The 24329-nt window shown below is 35.0% G+C and overlaps 1 protein-coding gene across 1 annotated transcript in view; it reads right to left on the reverse strand.

Moving 5' to 3' along the window:
- The window catches only part of LOC110109671 (dynamin-2A), a 73266-nt gene extending 49487 nt beyond the window's left edge, over positions 1 to 23779 (reverse strand). The window contains exons 1-16 of the mRNA XM_028693962.1: positions 23255 to 23779; positions 23070 to 23120; positions 22879 to 22999; positions 22691 to 22783; positions 17641 to 17702; positions 17033 to 17150; positions 16611 to 16953; positions 6424 to 6571; positions 3821 to 3922; positions 3610 to 3729; positions 3421 to 3504; positions 3195 to 3322; positions 2749 to 2833; positions 2432 to 2573; positions 1767 to 1843; positions 1597 to 1653 (exon numbers count right to left, since the gene is read on the reverse strand). Of these exons, the coding sequence (XP_028549795.1) occupies positions 1597 to 1653; positions 1767 to 1843; positions 2432 to 2573; positions 2749 to 2833; positions 3195 to 3322; positions 3421 to 3504; positions 3610 to 3729; positions 3821 to 3922; positions 6424 to 6571; positions 16611 to 16953; positions 17033 to 17150; positions 17641 to 17702; positions 22691 to 22783; positions 22879 to 22999; positions 23070 to 23120; positions 23255 to 23392 (1869 nt within the window). The 5' untranslated portion in view covers positions 23393 to 23779. The remainder of the gene's footprint in view (positions 1 to 1596; positions 1654 to 1766; positions 1844 to 2431; positions 2574 to 2748; positions 2834 to 3194; positions 3323 to 3420; positions 3505 to 3609; positions 3730 to 3820; positions 3923 to 6423; positions 6572 to 16610; positions 16954 to 17032; positions 17151 to 17640; positions 17703 to 22690; positions 22784 to 22878; positions 23000 to 23069; positions 23121 to 23254) is intronic.
- Between the last annotated feature and the right edge of the window lie 550 nt (positions 23780 to 24329).

A 24329-nucleotide genomic window follows, 5' to 3' on the forward strand; every position in this document is an offset into this window, starting at 1 on the left:
GTTTTCCCGTGCCTTTGCCCCTTTGGTTCTTGAGGCTGGCTGCTCGGTTCTGTGGCTTTTCTGCTTGGTTCCCGTGGACTTCCTTCTCTATTTTGCTGTACCGTTTGGGGCTGCTGTGTTGTGGCTTTTGGCCTTCCATTTTCTATTTTTAATTAAGGTATTAAGTAGATTTTTATGGGCTGTTTAGCTGCCTTCTTTTGCCTATATATAGAAGTTGTTTTGGATGGTTAAAATATGGTACCGTTTGGGGCTGCTGTGTTGTGGCTTTTGGCCTTCCATTTTCTATTTTTAATTAAGGTATTAAGTAGATTTTTATGGGCTGTTTAGCTGCCTTCTTTTGCCTATATATAGAAGTTGTTTTGGATGGTTAAAATATATGAAAATGCAATTTTTGGAGTAAGAAAACCAGAGGGTTTTTTGGAAAAGCTTGAGAGCTTTGTTCATTTCTTCTTCTTCCTTCTAGGAAAGCTTGCGAGCTTCTCCTCTTTCGTCTCGACCTCTTATCCCTTCTTCTCTCCGCAAGATCGACGCCATCAGTATCTTTCTTCTCAATGAATGCAGGTTTAGGATTTTATGTCAAAGTTTGTATGCGTCATTAGTATGTGTCGTTTGTAAGTCCTTTTATAATAGTAAAGTTTTATTTTGTCTATTTTGTGTAATTTTCTTTTATCCTAGGAAGTCTAGCTTTTGCTTGCAAAATTTTGGGAAGGCTTCCCAAATTTTTGCTTGCATCAAATATCATATCCAAGATCCTATATCTTGCATAATATACAGAAAATTTTCAAAATAGTCCCCAAACAATTCGTGCATGGGGAATTTAGTCCCAGAGTATCATGTTATACCAATTTAATCCTTTGACTATATAAAATTTATCCAAAATAATATCTCATATTGTAATTTTAATATAAAAATGATCTCAATTTAATCCTTTGAATTTATAAAATCATTTTGGATCAATTTTGTATAGTCGAGAGAGTAAATTAGAGCAACATTATACTCTAAAACCAAAATGACTATATACAAATAATTGGAGGACTAATTTGAAATTTAACCCTTGTAATATATATTAAAAAATAATAAAAGTGATTTAACTAACTAAAGTTTTCTTCCAGCATAATATCACTCGAAAGTCATAACAACCTTTTATGAAGTTCAAATAAAAACTCTATACCATTGAGCTTCTTATGGCAGTACAACAAGAAAAAAATTGATCACAACTGCTACAAGAGCAAGGAAGAGGATGAAGACTACTTGGGATTTGAGATCAAAGTAAATGCTTTCAATTAAATTTATTAACAAAATCAAACAATGCTTAACTCCGACCCAGCCACCCACTCACCTGCAAACACATGCAGGAGGCACATGCAAGCATGCATGGCGTGTTGACAAGAAACAACAAATATGTTGAATATCACATCGCATCATATTTGCATGCCAAATGCAAAAAGAGAGAGAACAGAGAGAAAGAAAATAGAAAAAAGCAGGGAGAAAGAGAAAGAGAATGTACATTATCATAGTACTGCAGGTTATAGCATGCCATAGTGTGAATTTGTAGCATCCATGCACTGAGTAAGAAAGTCTAAACACAGATCATACCTCCAAAGTGATGACACCACGAAAGTGTCTCTCCTCTTGCTTCTTGGTGTATCCAAGCTAATCAGAAATGAAGACCAAATGCATTATTTCCAAGCTTAAAATTTCAAATTAGAACAATAAGCATTTTCAGCACTAACTTTCAATATCAAAATGAGCAAGAGGACACTAACCTTACCACTCTTCTCATTTAAAACAAACCAACGTCTACTCCAGCCGTTTGTCTTTGCACTTTTTTTCAATAAGAAACCTGCAAGAATAAGAAAAAAGCATCATAACGATGTCATGAGCAATAAATATACTATTTATAACAATATCAGTTCGGAAAACAACATGTCAGTGATGTCCTAAAGTTCAAAGTTTTGTGCTATACAGGTTAACAAATCAAGTTTTAACAAGTTCTGGTGCCTCTTTCAGAGTCATTAACAGCATGCTCAGAATAAACAGAGATGCCATTTCTGTAAACCTGTTACATGCCACAATAAACTAGTTGCGGTTTCCACCAGGATTAGATTTGAAAGTTATAATGGCTATCAGAAATTTTATCCATCACAGCACCGCTTACAGCCACAAGAATAATCACAAACAAACCAGCATATAATCATTCGTGGTTTCCATTTCCTGAGGTTATATTGTATACTTAACTTTCAAATTTAGTTTTGAACATGCTTACTCATAAAGCCACAAATTTGTAACAAAAAAGGGTCACATAAATGATATATCAGACTTGGACAAGCCAACAAACTATCTTTTTACTTATTTTTCTTTTTATGGCATGAACAGCCAAATAAAACGATTTTTCAGACTAAATGAAAAAATTCAAGTTAAGCAAATATACCAGCGGTTATCTCTCCACCAGGCCCAGCAACCTGCAAATTTGAACCGTCTTTTGCATCTTTATCTTTTTCTGAGTTGGACTTCTCTTTCATTGACTTCAAGTTACCACCTGATTGTTGGTGTCCAGGTTGAGGACTTGCTGCCTAATATACGAATAAATAATAATGTTTCAAAACGAAACACCAAAAAATTAAAAAACACACACTCAAAAACCAAATAAGCAGCAAATTAATCAGGTCACTGTTCATATAGTGTATCAAATGACATAAATGTACAGATCAAATAATGCATGTGTCAAAACGAAAGGGAAACACCCACTCTGTTTAGAATAGCCTGTTCAGCCTCATGTGCCTTCTTAGAAGATCGGCTCTTGTGTTCTTCTTCGCGCCGTTGTCTATCCATCCTGCTCACACATATACGCATCAAAGGGAGCATGCAACCAATTCAAACAGAGGAAAGTTCGTAGTTAAAAGGAAACAAGTAATCTGAATAGTTTACTTAAGGACTAAATAACTTGAGGTAAGTCATGCATACCAATAACATCTTAAGCATATTGAATTTGTTTAACACAACCAAACAGCATAACACACCAAGTTAATGGCTCTAAAAATCTCAGTACGACAAATTGTCCAACTACAAGAACTAAGAACCATAAACAAAAGGGAGCAACTTCAAAGCAATTGTTTAGAAAATAACAGAGTATATAGCACCAAAATGATTTCCAGATCTGATAAAATGCATTTTCTGCAACTGAAGCAAACTACCTTCTCTGCAATAAGCGGATAAAGTGTTGAGGAGGAACAAATGCACGCTCCATATCAACTAGTGCGACAACCATTTTTTTTGCCTCATTTCTGAAATTTTCTAGAGCATTTGTTGCAATTGCAATGACCTTCCCAAAAGAGCAGCATAAATTAAAAAGAAACCACCATAACCTATAAATGTTAAAAATGAACTTGAGAAAGAGAAATAAACATAAACAATAATAACCTCCCGCTTGAATGGAGGGTATCTTCCAAGTCCTGGTGTGGCATTTGCAGCTGCAGAAACTATTTCTATCAAAACACGGTGAACCTGCCCGCCAAAGTCACATTGCAAAATGAAGAAAAAGAAAATAATGAAACAAAAAAATTTAGAAAAATTTAAACAAATGGATAAAATCATATGCTTCGAACTCACCTCCTCCACACAAAGACGCGAAGGTTCTTTCGCAAGTTCTAGAACTCCCTTAATTAACGACCTTAAACCTTTCTCCGGAGAAATAAGATATGGTTGATAACCATCAGCTTCTAGCACAACCTAAAATGTAAAATAAAGTAGAAAACAAAAATCAGGAATAACATTATGGCGGCATGTAATCAGAATGAAAAAGGAAGTAATTTTACATTACCCTCTTAACATTGTTTATGTCAAAGTGCTTGTCCAGTGGAAGCTGTTTGATCTTGTTAGGAAAGTTTCCTTCAAAACTTGCAACAACTTTCCAACCCCCTCCCTATTTAGCAATTAAAGAGACATCAAATATCATCGGTAAATTTCAGAACTGAACTAAAAATAGCAAATTCCAGTGCTGCTGCTTTTATTATATGATAAATTATTCGATGCTACACCAAGATCTCATATAATCCTATCCGCATCCATCATACTTGCTCATGAATACAAAGGTTCACTGCTTCTACCCTGTCATTGTCGTAAATTTTCACCTCTCTGCATGCCACCTCCCCCCGGCTCCATTTTTCCTCTTCTTACCTATGACTTACTTTTTCCACAACCCCTTATCCTTTTTCTCCTTTTCTTGCTCTCCCTTGTATTCGTCCTTATAATTCAAATTTATACTTTGGACTGCACCGAGCTCACCCACCACCTCAAGAAATTCCCATTTTATACAATTCTCCCTTCGTTCATTCTGCTCCTGATGGGGACATCAGCAGCGATTTCGACACATGTACCTTTAGGAGATGCCGGAGATCGACGACCACGATCATGATCTGTATTTTCATCATTTTATGTAGTAGTTTATTTTTATCCCCCCCAAAACCCCAAAAAAAAAAAAACATATTTTGCAAGTCTCTTCTAACTCCTACTTAAATCCTCGTGATTGATCTCACTACCTCTTTCTACCGTCCCAACCCACTCTATTTGATTTTTTTTTCAAATGGTTAACTCCTTAATCTCCATTTCTAGTGGTCTATAATTCTCCTTGTGTTCATTCCACTCCCTCTCTCAAACCAGTCTATCACCCTTTCCCTTGTTAGATTTTACTACCTCTACATGCCTCATAACTCCCTCCCCCAAATTTATTTTGCATGTCTCTTCTAACCCATCCTCTTTTAATCCTCTTGATTCACCTCACTACATAGTTCTACCTACACAATCCACTCTCTATTTTTTTCTTTCCAATTGGCTAATCCCTTCCATCTCCATTTCCACCATGGTTTAAAGGATCGCCGAAAATTAATCTAAAATGTTATTTCCTATCAATTTAGGGATAAACGACCTTAAAAATCTTCTTTTTTTCTATCATAAAACTAAACAATTTTGATCAAGTTTTGCCTTATAAAGAACAGACTCTGCCCATTTCGAGCCCATAATAGTGTCCCACCATCATTATGATAAATCATTCAAGAAAATTAAATGAAAATGAACTAGATAAGCATCAAATTTGGGATTACATAAACATATAGCAAACTCATTCCTTTGAACCATGCAAATCTCACGTAGTTGTATCATGAAATAATTTATATAAATATTTTACAACGTGATTTCTCCAATATTATGATCCAATCATGTGCTCAAGGATGTGATAAAATACAATCATTTTGGCTAAGTCAACTTAATAGAGATTTTAGCTAAACATAATGTAAAAAATGAAGTGGTAGCAATGAGAGTGTATTGAACAATAAAAAATAAAAATTATGACTAGTTTATACACTATATAATATTTAAATATTATATTATATATAATTCTTTTCCACGAATATTTTATGTAATTCTTTATTTAAAAGATTATACATAATTAAATAATCATAACCTCTTTTTTTAATTTTAAATAAATTTTAAAACTATATTTAATGAATGATATTTAAAATAATTATTTCTTACATAAAAAGATGAAACCAAAAGCAAAATAAACACTAAAATTGATATTTCTAACATAAAATTGACACTAACTAAAAAAGATGAAACCAAATGCAGTTTGTTAAGTTAGTGGATATTAACTTTTACTGATTAAAATTGATATTAATTTTGGATATACCTAGTAGCATTTATAATTCTTCATGCTCTCCTGAGTATTAACATATTGTTTTATTTAGATATATTATATTAATGTACTATCCATACCCTCAAATTATGTCAGCGTCCTACTTTTTTGGAACTAGTCATACCCTTGGACAAATGTTATTTGGGAGCTCATTTCACTTGTTGTAACATCAATTCATTGGTTTTTATCATTCAAGCAACCTCCTTTCTCTTCTTGGTTAAGCTTAGCAACGCAACAAGAAATGGACTATCTAATGAAGGGGTGCAATTTCTCTTGTACAAAGAAGAGTTGGTGCATAATATGAGCCAAGGTGGGGTTGTTCATCCACTGCTTTGAACGCCAAATCTCAATGGTATAGGAGCAATTTTATTACAATAACTATATCATTTAGTTTTGCATGCAATTATTTGCATTTATTGACGTAGAACTTAGAAAATATGTAACACATAAAATTGCATAATTATGGACCACATAATCTGTTTGTTGCATATAGGCAAGTACCTACTGCCAAAAAAGCTATTAGTAGTGATATATTCAAGCTACAACAATACAGTTAATGCTTCTTTTAAGTTACTGAAGAGTTTTTATAAAACAAATGTGGTCCGTTTTGCAACAGAAAGTTCCATAACTAGTATATTAATTATTATCATGATTATCTTTATCTAAACTAGTTAATGTTTAGTATGTTGAATACGAGTATGATTGAAATATCAGTGCAAGTTTGATACACTAACCTCACCAGAGGTAATATGCAGGAGAAAATTGTCCTCAAACTCACGACAAAGCTCCAAAGCAATGGCCCTGGTTCCTTCAGAGGTATGAACCATTTGTTCACCAAGCCTAAACAGTTCATCATGAACTAACTGTGACTTACTCTGGAGCCTGCAATATTCATGGAAGTGAATCCATATCAAACCTATTCAAATTAAAGTACTTATAGCACAAAAAACTAGCAACAATTACATAAAGCAAGGTCCAAAAATTCAGGAACAGCACGTTACTGGTTACTGACATCAGATAGATATTTGGTAAGTAACAAAAAGTATAATGCTCACAAGCTATTTAAAGCGGCCAAAAAAGAAACTTTACTGAATAAATATGCATATGGAAATGCCTGTTTCCCAGACTTTGAAAAAAAGGCATCTTTTCATATATGTTTAACTTGGATGACAACAGTTTGTTACAACAAAAAATTTATGAATATAAAAAATCAAGCCCAAAAGAACAACAAAAAAAAAACATTAATAATTCTTTCTAATAAACCAACACAACTATACAATTCCAGACTCCTGATTTTCTTAGTTGACACAGAATTATGATCAACATATCCAATTTGGTGCAGGTGAATTGGCACCGTTGCAGTACAAAATAAACTTCAACGGTTATTACTTATGATTCTCTTCAAAGCAAAGCTCTGCCAGATTGCTTTGATACTACAAGCTTGAAGCTTTTAATTTATGTGAAGTGTATGATTATAATTCTATAGCCGACCCCATATAGTGGGATAAAGGCTCTATTGTTGTTGTAAGAATATAATTCTGAAACTTATGCTCACTTCTTTGAATGAGAAAGATAAAGGCATACATTTCAATGTGTTTATAGGGAATCCATCACATCCCTACCTCGTGATCTGCTTTACTATGGGACATGAATACCATTTCTTTCATTTCATAATATTTCTCTAAAGTAAATTTCTATTTTGGTAAAAGGATCGTTGACTCCACTAACAAAAACTTTTTTAGGATCGGAGTTATGAGAACTAAAATATGTATATATCATAGAAAAACAAATACAAGAATTTTAGCCCATTTGGACAATATGAAATGCAGTTTTCCATTAGATTAAAAAATAAGAGGAAAGCTTATCATTCTTTTAATTTTCTTCACATATATAGAGTTGACACATAGATCAAATACTTTATAACATCATTTCAAACTATTCTCATATTCTATCTTAGATGGGCTGTAGTTTGATTTGAACTTTATTCAATGACATATCAATGATAATCAAATATTACTTCTATAAATATGGTTTTGTGGATCTCATTATTTTACTTATAATTAAGCAAAAATATTAGAATCCCTCGCATCTTTTTTATTGATTACAAAATCTTATTACATATTTGGAATTCTATTAAAAGTATGTAAATATAACTTCATGAAGATTAGGATTCAGGTCTCATTGCTTATGCTTCACTTGGTTAGGGGTCACTTCACTTTGGGTTCTAAACATTGATAAATAAAAATCTTTAATGTGTTCACTGCATGATCAGAAAATGGACTCACCATTAATGATAGGATAGGGTTGGCAATCTACTTGAAGCTCACTTGAATTTTGAATCAATTCAGAATTAAATCAACATATTTCAAGTTGATTATCAATCTTAAAAAAATTAACTCAAAATTTTTCAAGTCAAGTTTGAGCCTATTATGTCTTACTCGAATTTGATTCAAGTTGACTAAAATATTATTTACACATCTAAGTTTACATACCATTTAATAATTAAAATTCATGTTTATCTAATGGTTAAGCTGTGAGGGTTTGAGCCTTCTACTTCTGCATCTTTGTTTTTAATATTTATAGCATTGTCCCCTTCTCATACATGTTGGATTTGATCCAACGATTCAGCTTCTTAAAGAAGGGGCTAAAGACTCTTAAACTCTAGAAAAGAGAAGAACTCAACTCCAATATTCGCCACTTATTTATCAACCTATAAATACTAATTATCCCCCCTTTTTCCCACTGCCTTTACGATGAAGAATTAACAATCGCTCATCTTATTTATCTAGACCTCAAGGAAAACTCTTTGATTCTCCTTTTTCACCAAGGTTCCTTGCCATAATTTTCTTCCACCTTCCCACACAATAGCGAGCAAAAAGAGAAAAGGATAATACCTCATCTTTCAATATAGTAGACTTCTCACATTTTTTTAACTTTCTCATGCTTTTTCACCTATTTCCCTCTCTCAATCTCTAGTCTGTAATTTGGCCTATCTTGGTCTCTAGTATTTTTCAAAAGAGGCAATAAAAGAGATCATGCATGTATTGTTAGCCAATTATCCTTAATAGAGGTTCTTTCTTAATCTATTATTCAATCTTCCTCCTATTTATGATGTTTCTTAATATTTAACAAAGGTTTTAAGAGCTACATGTTTGTTTTATATATTTCTTAGATGAAATCTTGTATTTTTATTTAGATTGTTAGATTAACACATGCAGTAAAGCCTTATTATGATCTTATTATTTTTGTGGGTATTATGCAAAGAAAGGAAGGTCTTGACTCTTGATTAAGAAATGCTGCTTAGAATGTTATATTCCTAGAGTGTTATATTTCTTTACAATGTAATAATTCTATCAATCAATTTATTTGTAGACATGCTTATTGTATAACCTTCCCTAAAGATACTTAAGAAGAGTGATCATGATCTTAAGACTACTGCACTTAATATGATCATGCATAAGCTTTGTGATTATATCTTGTGTTGAACTTTCTTCTGTTGATCCAGATATTACTTATCTATTATCTTGTTTGCTTTAGGTTGTGCTCAATAATGAGTTGATAGTAGGATAAGATGATAATCTGCAAAGGCAGGAGTTTGGACCAATGACGTATGGGAGGCCCACATTACATATGCAATACGCCTGATTTTACATGAGTTAGTTGTTAGTTCTAACGTTTTACAGATAATATAATTGATCACTTGATTACACTCGTAAACATAAAATGCTTGTTAGCAATAATCCATAATTTTCGGTATTCTATCCAGCTACTTGCAGTGCATAGTTTCAGTATTTTATCCATGTTGTTTTTCCATCCAAATGTTTTCCTATGCAGGTTTAATTTATCTTATACAGATACAATACTTGTTTTCCTATACAGCTGTAATCCCTGCCTGTACATTATACATATAAATACTTGCTAATCCTTATTGTGTAACTTGATTATATGTAGATAAAACATTTGACCTCGTTTATTTATTCTTGTTTCCATGATTAGGTTATTGCAATCTTACAGATACATAATTGATTATTGCTATATTAGCTTATTATCATATTAAGTAATCAAGTATTGAATGGAGAATCTAATGAATCGACAATTACACTGAGCTAGCTCACTATTTAATCCCTATCCTTGCATCACTTCCAGTACAATTGCGATTGAATATATATAGATATATGTGAGCTACCTCGGTGTAATTACTCAGTTATTGAATTCTTGCCTTGATTCTCAATTTAAGGTGTTTTCCTAAGGAGTTACACATTACATGCTATTTCACTTGGTTCTTGAGTTTTGACTTTTACCAGGAAAGATTGAAATGTGGAGACCTTTGTTGGTTACCTGGAGATAACACTGAACATTATAGTTGTTATAATCTAATCATGCTAAGATTTTAAGATTTAGTATATCAGCATGTAATTTAATTATTAATGTTTATATATTTTGTATAAACAATTTTTTTCTGGCCAGTTGAAATAAAGATTTAGGCCATTGCCATATCAGGAATTGGAGAGTTTGGACTTCAGGATTTGGTTACCTTTTGGTAGTGTGAAGCCAGAAGAGACTGTCTTCAAGTTGTCTTTAAAAGATAGCTGTTCGTAATGTTGAATTCATGCATATTTTAAGTCATTAATTTTTATTTGATTTTAAAAGGGTAGCTAAGATCATAAAGATTATGTCAGCACGTATTGTGGTTTAATTCTGAAATTTGAAATAAATTTTTGCATTGTGTTAGTTTAAGAATTGATTTAAAGTTTACGCTAATTACTTGTTATCTAGAGTTTATCAATCATCATATATCAATGCTAGACATTTCAAGTCATTCTAGTTCACTCAAAATGCTTTCAAGTGACTCGAATTTGGCTCCATTAGAATTTTCCATCTCAAATCGGTATATTTTGAGTGAGACAACTCAAATAACTCTTCGATTATGAGTATAGCTAAGCTTGATCATTCCAAATTAGAGTTAGGTTTGACTTTTTCTCAAACTGAACTCCATGTCACCATTAGAAAATATATGACTATCTTTTATTTAAAAAACATATTTACATAAGCATAATCCAACATAATAAGCATGTATGCATTCCAGGGCTCAATGTTTTTGGATTCAAATATAGTACCCTTATCTATACTCCATGGATACATCAATCATATTGATCAATCAAAAACGCCGCAACGCTCGCATTTCACACAGCATCATATTCTCAACAGTACGAAACTCAAGTTGTGAAGAAGAATGGCTCAATCAAACCCCCCCATTGCAGCCAAACATTGTGTGCAATTTAATTCCTTCAAAAGAATCTCCTCCAATTCAATGCCGCTCAAATAACTCCCCTCCTATCTATCACATCAGTGCATTTGCACACGATATATATAGATCTCTATTCATCAATGAAAATCATCATCTCTCTCATCCTGCACCCATCCATGCCTCTTTCTTGAACTTCTACACCGTTTTGTACCTGCAATTGTGCAAGTCCCAAATCTCCCTCTCTAAATGTTCTCTCTGAGCCAATCCAAGCCTCTCGCTCACACTCTTACTGTAGCACGAATACCTCATATCTCGTCAATCCTAGAGAAGCCCACAAGCTACTCCTGCCCTTGCATCTCTCACTTGAATCTATTGGTCTCGCATTATTGTGAAAATTCTTCTCCTTCTCTAGCTAATGTACCTAGCCTTTCACCACCGTAGCTATGATTACACCAACTTCAAGATCGCATTGCACTCGTGACCTTCCTCCTTCAATTTATTCACTTCTATAGTCAATTGGAAATCCCATGACCAGCAAGCTTCCTCAGCTCATGATAACTTCAAGACAAGTAAAATTCTCATCTCAGCCTCTCCATACGATTTTGCATTAGATAAATCCCCTTGCACACAAATGCAGGAAAAGAATTGAGCCGTTCATCTTTAATCTGATTAATATGACAATTGTGCTATAAAAATTCGATCAAGCTGAACATTAAATATCAATACGTCATCAGGCTAGAGTTTCACCTCCATTTATTGATCTTTGATCCCGGTTCAGGGAGATGAATCCTCACATTTGGCGGCCATGCTTAACCAAAGCCTGGTGATTAATTCGTTACTATAAAGTAGTGTTTAGTATGATTGTTGCATGGCTTCAGCATTGCCAACATGCCCAATATCTCCATTCGAAGGTATACAGTCCATTGTAATCAATGTTGAAACCACCGACCACAACGAGAACATTTCAGTGGAATGCTTGACCAATAATTCATTCTAAGAACTTAATAAGATAAAACATATAGAAATCATAAATTTTTTGCATAAAAAATTAATGCCATCATAATTAAAATATTTGATTTTTTTTTAGCATAGATCTATGATTTAACTTTAAGTCAGTTCAATTATGCCACAGCATAAAAAGTTCAAACACGCGAAATATTTTTAAACAACACTTAATATCAAATATGTGTTTACATATTGACAGTCGTGCTAAAATTTTAAGAAGCATGACATAAGATGTTTATGAATTAAAGAATTCTTAAAGCAGCTCGCACATCTTTAGATAATGTACAAGGGATCACAATTCAAGCATTGCTGTGATAGAAATGCATGAAAATGCAGATAGGCGTGCTGGTGCATCAAAAGAGGGGTTGAGTATAACTCATCACAGATATACTCAAATGACATAAAATTACTATGGACCTTCTTGCATGATTATAATGGTTCACAGGCATCCGAGTGATTCAAATGATCATGAAAACCCTTTCAGAATCATTATAATCTTGGATTGATCTAGCATATTGGCTAAAAACCCGAGCCTATTTTTTATTGATTCCTAGTTGATCTAAGCGTCTTGGTGAGTTGTCACCACCAGGTTGCCAGCCTAAAATACAAGGTTGTAAGATTTAGCCAACACAAAGTCACTTTCATTATTGTTGAAACAAGTGAGCCTGAACTATTTTTTAGATTTTGATGATTTCAAACATTATTAGATAAATCAATCAATGTTCAATGTTGTGTCCAGGTTACTTTATTAGGCTAACATTTCATTTCACGACATATGAAATAAAGTTGCATAAAACATATACGAAGCTAAATCAGAAAGAAAAAAAATGAGCTCAAAAAGTGCATAAATGGGATTTGTCAAATTCGTATAATATGTCTGTATTTTTTCTTTCGTAAGTCGTTGTTCGTTTAGGTGTATGATGAAAAGACAACAAAGCACACATTCACGAGTGGGGATCAAAATTGACCACTTGATTTATATAGTAAATTGTACTTTACGAATTTGATCGTACTGTACAAACAGTTATGACACCAATTAAATTAAGTGCTATATAAAAATTAATAAAATTTGAAATCAGATAATTAATCATATTGTACTATCTTGATCATATAATACAATCAAGCAAAACTCAATTTACAGGAATTCTCTCATAATGAACTAATTGGATAGTATGAACTTCTAAAATTAAAATTTAGGGTTTGCTTTAAATAAAAAAATTATGTTTTTGAACCGAAGAGAAGTGACGTAAGATATTCAACAAAGATGGGTTTTTTATATGGGTTATTAGGTAATTTGTCCCCTCCACCTTATTTTTTGCCTTAGCGGACAGCTTTTCACGTGCCAATTAAATTGCGAGCCCACTGTCCAACCGCTTCTTCGTGCGTTCCATTCGCTCCACAGCCCTTCCATCGTCTGAAGTTCGAAGCTCGATTGCTCGAAGGAATAAATAGTGTTTGTCGCTTCGTGCACACTGTAGCTCTTCTTTCCCTTATCCCTTATCGTCTTCTAAGTAATTTCTTTTTTTTTTTGCACTGCATTTCTTCCCGGTAGTTTCTTCGTGCACACTATAATTCTTCTTTCCTTCTCCTTTCCTGCTCTCCGCAACCCATAAGATGAAAACTCTTATGATATTTTCAGTTATAATTGCAGGTTTCATGCAAACTATTTCACTTATGATAAATTTTGATTTCATCTTCATGGTTATTAATCCATCAATTTAATCTAAGGTTTATGATACCAGTGAGCTCAAAGCAGCATGAAAAATGTTCATATTTCACAATACATATGTATGAATTACAGGCTTTAAGTTTCTGTATTTATACAGCCTGCAAAAGCTCAACTTGAAAAAGTTCCAATTTTTTGCTTTTTATTCTTCGTGCTGTCGATCAAAAGTATTTTTCTCTTCTTCTTACTGTTGATTTTTCAATTTAAAACAGAAGAATCAAAGGCCTGCTATATTTAAAGAGCAATTAAAATAAATAAATAAAATTAGTTCAAGCCAATATATATAAGTTTGTATTAGACTCGATCAAAAACTCAAAACAATTAAGTCAGAAAAAACTTGCATGATTATTTTAAAGTGTGATGGTTGATTTTAATAGTTTGAAATTATAAAATAATCCTCATCTTTCTAGATGGATCATTTTTTAATACATGTGAGTAATTAATGATTTGTCAAATATGACGTGTTGTGCTATGGTATATTGAATTAAACACTTTTTATAGAGGTGTTTAAAAATTTTTTATGGTTGATTGAAAGGAAAAGCAAGACCCCCCCTCTAAAAAATCAAGGTTGATTCTACCCCTGCAAAGAAATATTGGGCGAGTTGAATATTTGGGGGTGTCTGCGAAAGCTCAAGGGCTTCAGTAACAACAATAACAAAAACTTATCCAGTAAAAAGTAGGTTAAAAACTACAATCGAGGAAAAAGTAAAAATCTAGGAAAAAACAAAGTGGAACACACAAAAGTGAAGTGAAATCAACATTTAGTACCTTAATTGACAAAAAAATGAAAAATAAACCCAAATTCCCATTCCAAGCCAACCAAATTAGGAAGAGAGGATAAGAGAGCCCATATGCTTCAAGAGAAAGTAACTAAACAAATACTCATCTAAAAAAGAGTGCACTGCAAAGATCTTTTGGCATTCACTCAAGTTGGTTCTTCAATTGTCAAAGCTCATTGTCGGGAGCAAGCAAACAAGTTCAAAGACACAATTTATTGTCCATGCCATCGAATCATCTATTATCTGATAGAGGATTGTTATTTCTTCATTAATTGGCAATCAAAGAGCTACCAAATTGTGAGCTCATTCATTCTAATAGCATATATTCCATTCAAAAAAAATAAAAATAAAGACTAATGTCATCTAAATTTCCAGTCCAAGATGCATGAGATGACCATGAAAAAGCCTAGTCAAAGAGAGAGGAGGATGGGAACTTCTTTAAATCAACGAAGGTCAAACATATGATCAAAATGATATAAGCGATAGTGGTGGTTCGATGCAAAAGTTCCATTGAGAGGGAACTAAACCCAAAGGTCATTTCTCAATGAAGTCACCCATTGAAAATTCCTTGCCATATGAGACAAAATTTTTATATAGCTTCAAAAATCAAGGGGAAGTTAATTTTGAATTTTTTTCAATCCTCAAATATCAAAATTAAGATTGAGAAAGCCAAACATTGAGATGTAGAAACTCATTGACTCCCTTGATGAATATGAGCAATAACTCTGACGGTCACTCAAGTTAAAAGTATAAAAGCACAATCTCAAACTTGATCTAGAATCAATTGGGGTAGAAGGCACACATCCAAAATGACCTACATAGTCATAAAATATTGTGGTGAGTAAAGCTCAAAAGAGTGACAAAGCCTCTGGCACCTCCCACAAATCTAAGCAATAAGACCCTCAAGATAAAGCTCTCTTAACCTCCAAACAAGTAGTGCTACATTACGTCACCCTCGATTGGCTTTGAGGAAAAACTTCATTCCCCATTTAAGAAATAAAAGGATAACCAAAGGATAGTCACCAAAAAAATGTTCCTAACTTAATCGCAGCTCAAATGACTCTAATGATTCAAAAGAAAAAGCATGTTCACTCGGAGGGCATTCCTATTCAGCGTAATATGATCATTAAAACAAATAAGCGGTTACAACAGCGTCAACAAAGGGAAACATTGCACCCACCTAGCAATTATAAGGCAAGTTTATGAGAGTGATGTATACAACCATTTCTGCTAAGGTGGTGGCTCAATGGTTGCTTAAAAGATGGAAGCATTGACTTTTCATTGGGGCTTATAAATAGATACACCAATCCAAAGGTCAAGGGAAGACTCTCTAAACTCAAACCTTCTAGAGCAAACTAAGAAACATGAAGCCTATAAAATAACTACCTAGCTCACTTGACCTTGTAAATAAACAAGGTATATATTAGTTTGCATGGCTTCATTTTCTTTCTTTCCCCTATTTTATATTCTCTTTGCATATATTTTATTTCTCTCTCCATCACTTTGCTCCAATTGAAAGGCTAATAAAAATCTTCCTCATTTCTCTCTCTACACATTTTTGGTCCAGCTCTTAAACCTATGTAATCTCGAGTAGCTTCATAACCAAGAAAACAATGAGCAAAATATAATTCTAAAAAGTGTTTGCATACTCAAAAATCATACTTACACATGTTATCACTTACTAATGAATTTCACCCATCCCTAGAATATAATGAATGAAATAACAAAATTACATATATTCAAGATGCCTTAAATCAAATCATTAACAAACAAATGGAGGAAATTATAATAACATTCATAGAAATAGCGGAAATGCAACAAAGCAAAGAATATGGTTTAAAAACTTCAAAAAAATGCAAAAAAGTTGAGACGCTTCTTAAAGTGGATGATTAAGATAAAGAAACCTGGTTATTGATATAAGTGATCAGAAGGCAGGTGTTCCTTTGAAGGTCATGTCTTTTGACATATAACATAGTTACAATGATCTCCTACTTCACCTCAACCAAAAAAAAATCTAAAAAGCAATAACTGATCCCAAAAGAAATGCATCTAGTGTGATAGATGAGATAACATTTGTGCATTAGAAACACAACTGAGTAGCTTGTAAGAAAGTCTAGGAGTCCAGAGGGAGGAGGTGGAAAAAAGGATGATGAGAAGATGTACCCGGAAAGTAGATTTGGAAGCCTGAGCTTCATTCGACTACGTATCTGCTTGGCAAGGGTATCCACCAAAGCTACTCTACCAAGTTTGTTTTGAGGAGCACCAGTTAGTATAGATCTTAAACTCTCGCTCTCAGCTCGCCAAGCTGTTTCAAGTGAATTTTCTGAGCCTACAGATCCAGCCTGTGATGAAGCAATAGAAACGGACTGCCCAATTAGAGCAACCCATGGAATCTCAGATGCTTTTGGTGGACCCTGGCTAAGTAGAAGGGCCTGAGTAGCAGCAAGAGCTTTCTGATCTCCAGCAGCTTGATCAATCTTACTAATAACACCAACTGTTCTGGTTGCTGTCAAAAATAATAATAGAAGATATAATCAAAACATCAAATATCAAAGCCAAGTAGGAAATCAAAAATAAATACAAACCCTCTGCATCAAATTCCTTAGCTAGTCTGAGAGCTCTAGAGGAAGAAATTTCAGATGCTTGGGCAGCCGGAATAACCACCAATAGAATTGCATCATTACGTGCTGCATAATCACTCACCTAGAACCATTTAACACCAAGCACCAAAAGAACATTATGTAAGAAAAATGCAGGTACAATTTCTTAAGAAGATACCTAGAATGGTTCTAGGTGAAGAAATTTCAGATGCTTGAGCAGCCGGAATAACCACCAATAAAATTGCATCATTACGTGCCGCATAATCACTCACCTAGAACCATTTAACACCAAGCACCAAAAGAACAATATGCAAGAAAAATGCAGGTACAATTTCTTAAGAAGATACCTAGAATGTAACATGAAACATGCCTAGCATATCCACCAAATATAACAAGAAAAAACACTGTAAAAATATAAATAAAAAGCAAATTAATCTTTTTTTTTTCTTTTTGAGCAATTGATGACAGAACCAACAATCAGATTATACTTTATTTGTTCCAAATTTAAACACACTACTTAACTACGGATACAGATATAAACAACAACCCACCTAAACGAATTAGAAAAAAAAAAGGCAAAAGAAGATACCCACCATAGACTCGTCCATTGCCCGTTGGTCTAATCCAGGTAGATCTACTAATTTCAATGGAGGAGCTGAAATGAAAAAAAAGGTATAGTTTAGCGTCAACAATGTAAAAGCATAAGAGCCATTAAAAGAAAAAATTATTTACTTTCACCATAAATTCATGTAATTCAAACAAAATAAATGCCAAAGTGCTAGGAAACACTTGTAGATCTCAAGTATTTCCTATCAATATTCGGAAAACTGCGAGAATTCTCCACACAAAACCACGAAACAGTAGATAATTTGTATTATTTGATGAAAGGGAAACAGAAAATAACAAGATACAATTGATACTTTATTCGAGAGGACGGTCTTTCTCTCCCAAATCTCTAGACGCTGCTAGAGCCCAAAGAAACTAAGAGATCTCAAATGTCAACCAAAGTCAAGATGTCCTAACCCTATGAAAACAAACTATTTAATACATACAATCCAAAAGGATATCTCTAAACATTCCTACATTCAAATTTCCCTCCTAACTCCCTCAAAAATCCTTCCTAAATCGCTCTGTGGGATTTGCAGTTCGGTCAGCGCGTACAGGGAGGCAGAAGAGTTCCGCCTCTGTCCGTCTGAGACGGTACCATGTGGACCGGCTGGACTGGTCTAGTAATACTCTCCTCCCAAAGTGTCACCTTGTCATCAAGGTGGAACAAAGGAAACTACGGCTAAAGCACTTGATCAATCTCTCGCTCTCATCCTTCTGGATTTGGGGATAACGATACGAATAAATATTGATAGGTGAAACTACTTCCTTCATGATGATAGCATGCTCATGTCCCCGCGGAGAAGACAACCCCTGAGGCGGCTAAGAAATCTCACTAAACTGCTGAATCAATGGTTGTACTGAAAGAGGACTGATCCCCTCCGATCTATGTAGTTCCATCAGATAACCTTCCCCCACCTCCTGTATGCTCATCATCTTGGTTTTAAATGATATCATGGCTTTGGTGAGCCCTGTATGTCCCCTAATCACTACCTTTCTCCCATCCACCATCAGCTCCATTATCAATGCTCCCCAATTGACCTTGATATCCCCTAAGGTATGTAGTCGCTTCATTCCTAGAATCCTAGGATGATATCAGTACTCCCTAACTCCAATGGGAGAAAACCCTCCCTCACCTGAACCCCCTGTATGGTTAACACTACTCTCCCTTACATATCCCTGACCCGTCTCCACCTTCCCTGTACCCATCATCACTCCATAATACCCTATATCCACCAATGTCACCCCCAATTAGTCCACGACTTGGTTGGAAATGAAATTATGGGTAGCCACACTATCAATTAACACTACCACCTCACTGTGTGCTATCTCTCTCTTCATCTTCATGGTATAATTTAAAGTGAATCCCACCATTGAATTTAGGGAAACCTCCATCATCTAGATGCGGCTTATCCTCCACCTCTCTCTCTCCCATACTCTTACCTCCCTCCTCAGTTTTCTCGTCATCACAGACGGTGAGAACCTGAAGAATTCGATCCCTACACTTGTGCCTCGGAGTATACTTCTCATCACATCTGAAGCATAGTCCCTTCGCCCTCTTATCTTCCATCTCCCTCTCTGTCAGTTTTTTGAAGTTCCCCCCACTTCTTCCTCCTGTTGGATTCTCCCTGAGAATCTCATTAATGTTGCCTGATGCAGGCCTCTTGGGTGCTAAGAGTGGTCGTTGTCCTATAAGTGTCTCCTTAGCTACTACACTTGATTCCCTTCTCGAGATTCTTCTGATTTTTCACCATTTGTGCTAATTTCATGGCATCTCCCAAGTCATGAGACATCATGACTTTCACCGCCACTCTAATCTCTATCTTGAGCCCCTTCATGAAGTTTTCCTCCAATGCAGTCTCTGATAATCGCTCCACTCGACTAGCTAGGTGCTCGAACCGCTTACGATAGTCTGCCACTGATCCGTCCTGCACTAGTGCAAAAAACTACTGATAGAAGTCCTTTCCCCCGTTAGTTTGGAAACATTATAATAAACAATCCTTGAATGCTCTCCAGCTCCATATAGGTCTCTTTTAATCCCTCGACTGAAACCACAACAACGCCTTCCCTCCAAACATAGGCCTGCTGCTGTCAGTTTTTCCTCATCCGTCAACCCATTGACGGCGAAATACCTCTCCACCCTATAGATTCATTCATAAGCGTCCTCCCCATCAAAAATTGGCATCTTCAGCTTCCTCACTTTTGGATCTCACCCATTTCCTCGTATTCCTCCATACTTTACCCTCTCCCAAGTGCTTTGATCTCCCCACGTCTTCTAATTTTCTCTTACATGTTCATCTTCAAACCCCTCTTCACTTTCTTCCCTCCTTTCTCCAAAATTAGCACCCCCTTACCGTAATTTCCCTCCCTTCTCTCACAACCAGTACCCTTTACTCCTTGTTCCCTATTTCTCCATCTCTCTACATACCTTCCGCATTTCTCCTCAATGATTTCTACATCGTTCTCCCTCCTACATAAATCAGAATTCCTAGTTCTTCCCATTGGTCCCTTCGCCTCCGATTCCACCATTTGGATTTGATTTTCCAATAACTTTTTCACCATCAAATGAAGATCGGAAACTGTCTTCCACAGACGAAACCTTGTATTCTACGGATGAAATTTGATCCTCCACTGTGGCTTTTATTTGGCTCATCTCTCCTTCAAAATATTCTTCCAGCGCATCTACCCTCTTAGCCGCCATCAAAATTTCTAGATTTTGATCCAAAATTCAACAAGGGTTCCTTCCACCGGATGAAATTTCACCACTGAACTTTCAAAAAATCAGCCTCTAATGGTCCTAAGACTTGCTCTGATACCAATTTGATAGGAAACACTTATAGATCTCAAGTATTTCCTATCAATCTTCAGAAAACAGCGAGAATTCTCCACAAAAATCCACACAAAATCACGAAACAGTAGAAAATTTTTATTATTTAAGGAAAGGGAAACGAAAAATACCAAGATACAATTAATCCTCTAATTGAGAGGAGGATCTCTCTCCCAAATCTCTAGACGCTGCTAGAGCCCAAAGAAACTAAAAGATCTCAAATGTCAGCCAAATTCAAGATGCCCTAACCCTAGGAAAACAAACTATTTAATACATACAATTCAAAAGGAAATCTCTAAACATTCCCTATATTCAAATTTCCGTCCCAAATCGCTCTGTAATATTTGTGGTTCAGTCGGCGCGTTCAAGGAGGCGGAAGAGTTCCGCCTCTGTACACCTTAGCTGGTCCCATGTGGACTGGCTAAACCGGTCTAACGCAAAGCTTATGAGATGAATAGTATGGAAAAAGAATAATCATCAAAAAGTTTAGTAAACGATGGAAGATGGGAAGATGAAGAAGGGAGGGGAAGGGCATAAAACAAAGAGCTTAAAGTTGTGAAGTTATCCATTAATAACCCTTAAATTAGCTATAATGAAGCTATCCACAAGTTAAAGCAACTTTAAATTCTTCAATGATGAGGCGAGGGAATCCATTGTACAAAAAAGCTTGAAAAGCTAACTTTTTCCAAAGCACAGAATTTCTCTTGTTCCTCATAGGAATATAGTCTCACATGTTGGATTTTAGCACATAAGGCAACTCCATCCTAACTCCCTCATCCCACCCTGCACAACCCCCACATCCACTCCTTTGCTACAACATTTTTTTTTCTTTTTTTTCTTTTATTACCTGAAATAAAACTATATTTGATATCTTAAATCTATGTTAGTTTTATTCTTTTATTGAATATCACATAACTCAATTTATTTTGCGGTTTAAAAGATGGAAGTGGTGTGAGACCGATAATGCTTGTAAACTAGATTGAGATGTCATTGATGTTGGGTGTGCGATTGGATGGTGATGGGCACATTTTTTTAATAATGAAAGAATTTATGAAGCATGGACAAATAAAAAATCTTTATATGTCGGTCTTGGAGTTCTATCAAACATGGATGCATGCCCTAAGACTTGTCCGAATGCAAAAAAACTGTGCCTAATTTTTTTTTTTTCTAAACTTAATGTTGAACATGGTTATCACGCGTCAACACAAACCAAACACGCATAATTTTTTTTCTAATTCAGCAAATTTCCAATACGTGTTAGTGATTATATGTACTTTCTAGGGTTTCAAACATGGACACATGCCAAAATACTTGTTTTGGAGTTGTGTCAAACATGGACACATGCCTTAAGACTTGTCAATGCAAAAAAAAAACTCTACTTAAAATATTTTTTTTAAAACTTAAAGTCGAACATGGTTGTGACGCATGTCAACATAAACCAAACACGCACTATTTTTTTCTAGTTCAGCAAATTTCTAATTCATGTTAGTGATTATATGCACTTTATAGGGTGTCAACATATTTTGTAGAAAATCTAATGTAAATATTTTTTTTCTAAACTTAAAGTCGAACATGGTTGTGTGACATGTCAACATAAACCAAACACGCACAATTTTTTCTAGTTCAGCAAATTTCCAATTCATGTTAGTGATTATATGCACTTTCTAGGGTGTCAACATTTTTTTGTAGAAAATCAAATGTTGGTATTGATAAATCAAATCAAATGATTAACGATATTGATTTGTTTTTAGCAAATTAAAACACAATATGAAATATTGAAATTTAATTGTAATTAAACAAAAATATATTTACTCTTTCATTGGTATTTAAGTTTTTTTAGAAATATATGATATTAAATTTCATTGTGTTGTTTTTTGATAAAACATATTGACTTTAGTGTTTTAATTATACTTTATATAAATAGTTTATGAAATAAAACATCATGATTATGGCATGTCAAGTCCTATTCTGTACAGTCTTGTCACTACAAGTCGTGTTGTGTTAGATTCTCGTAACAGTTTTATGCTCCATATGTTGGTTTATAATCTAGGCTTAATTAACTAATATAACAATATAGTATGCTGATAGGAGTTGACTGAGTGACATTGGTAAGAACATATATGGAATACAGTGCTTATATTGATCAGTAAATTCATATATTTTAGGTAATATGTCAGCAAATTTCCAAGGATAAAATGTCCAGAATTAACCTGTGCTGGTACGTAGCTTCAAATAGATCTCATCACCACGACCCTTTCCAGATCCCTTGCTCAGCCTATCTTGTAGAGAATGCCTAAGAGCACCTATAAACCACATATGCATGTTACGGGCGTTTTTGTTTCAAATAAAATATCCAAGAATTTCTAAAAGCATTTGGCAGGATCCTAGGATATCTCACTTGCAGAAACCTGCTGCGATTTGTTGTCAATCTGCAGAACGATGGATTTGCTGCTCAAAGAGTTATCTCTCTGCAGATCAATGCTGATTGGCGCTCTAGTTGCTCCATTTTCCCCAGTGGGCTGCGCAGGAAAAAAATCAGCCAGCCCAATGAAAAATTCTAAGCAGAAAGCAACAGCAGATTGAACGTACCAGAACGGGGTGCCCGATCAAACTATTTAAAACTGCCGACTTTCCAGCACCCTAGGGTGGGAACAGAACAAAAATAAAAAAAGCACAAATTACGCGAATCCATATGAGATAGACGTCGATGCAAGATGAGACGAACTCTTTCCCAAGGGAGATCGCTCTTCCATGAGTTAGGAAAATGAACTTACAACGTTCCCGAGCGCAACGACGTTGAGAAATGTAGAACTCCGGCGGGGGGACTTCTCATCAACGTCCTCGTCCGAAAGGAGATTAGAGGCCTGTATCATGGACTCTGATAGCTGGATGAGCTCCTCTATTGCCTCCATGGCACTCGGACGACCAGCCGGTGACTCCCACTAAGAAGAGACGGATCTATGAACAAGAAACTTATGACCGAAACAAGAGAATCCCGATCAATAGCTGGAGAAGATAACTTGATGAGGATAGGACCGCCGGATCTTGGAACTTTTCCAACAGATAGAGGAGAATGGGAGATCCAGTCCCCTTCAACTAAATTTCGATAGGAAGAGGGTGGGAATCGGGGAAAGGCATGAGAGAGCGGGAGGCTAAGGATCTTAGTCGCCGCACTTTCGGTCGGAGGAACAAGAGGGACTTCGATGGCCGCGGCGTCGAAGAATGAAAAGTTGAAACGCGAATGGGAGAAGAAAGACGAGGTGGAATTTCCGTTTCTTCCAAAAATTGGGTGAGATATGTGTCCCAATTTTTGCAGATTTAAAATTTTTGGATTTACTGTACATAGCTTTCAAAATATTAAAATATATGTATTCAATATTTAAATTTTTTTTATAAATAGTATCCTCTTCATTCTTTAGCTTCCCTCTTTTCATTGCACAGATCAAGTGAACTGTGATAATAAGATATGATGATAGCCATCATTGGGTTGAGAGGCAACAATAATCAGGATAGGTATAATGGTCACTACATGTAAAAAGAAGTTAAGCTACTCATAAAATTTCATTAAGATTAGGGTAGATTTGCCTTTATCAAGGCACATCTATACCAAAAGCAGATATACGGGCAAAGGCGATGATAGAATGGAAAGTGTCACGGAGATCGATGGGATTGACATGGCTAGAAAATATGATATTGATTGACAATAATTGCCGCGATAACTTGGAGGAGGATCTAACATGGGGGTGAGGCCGAGGTTTAGAATATGGCCAATTCTTGAGATCGAGGCAAATCGTGTAATTTTTGACAGGTCCCAGTAAGGTCAGCATACGAGATATAATGGAGTTAGTG

This window comes from Dendrobium catenatum, unplaced genomic scaffold (assembly GCF_001605985.2).
Source record: "Dendrobium catenatum unplaced genomic scaffold, ASM160598v2 fragScaff_scaffold_390, whole genome shotgun sequence".
Lineage (NCBI taxonomy): Eukaryota > Viridiplantae > Streptophyta > Magnoliopsida > Asparagales > Orchidaceae > Dendrobium > Dendrobium catenatum.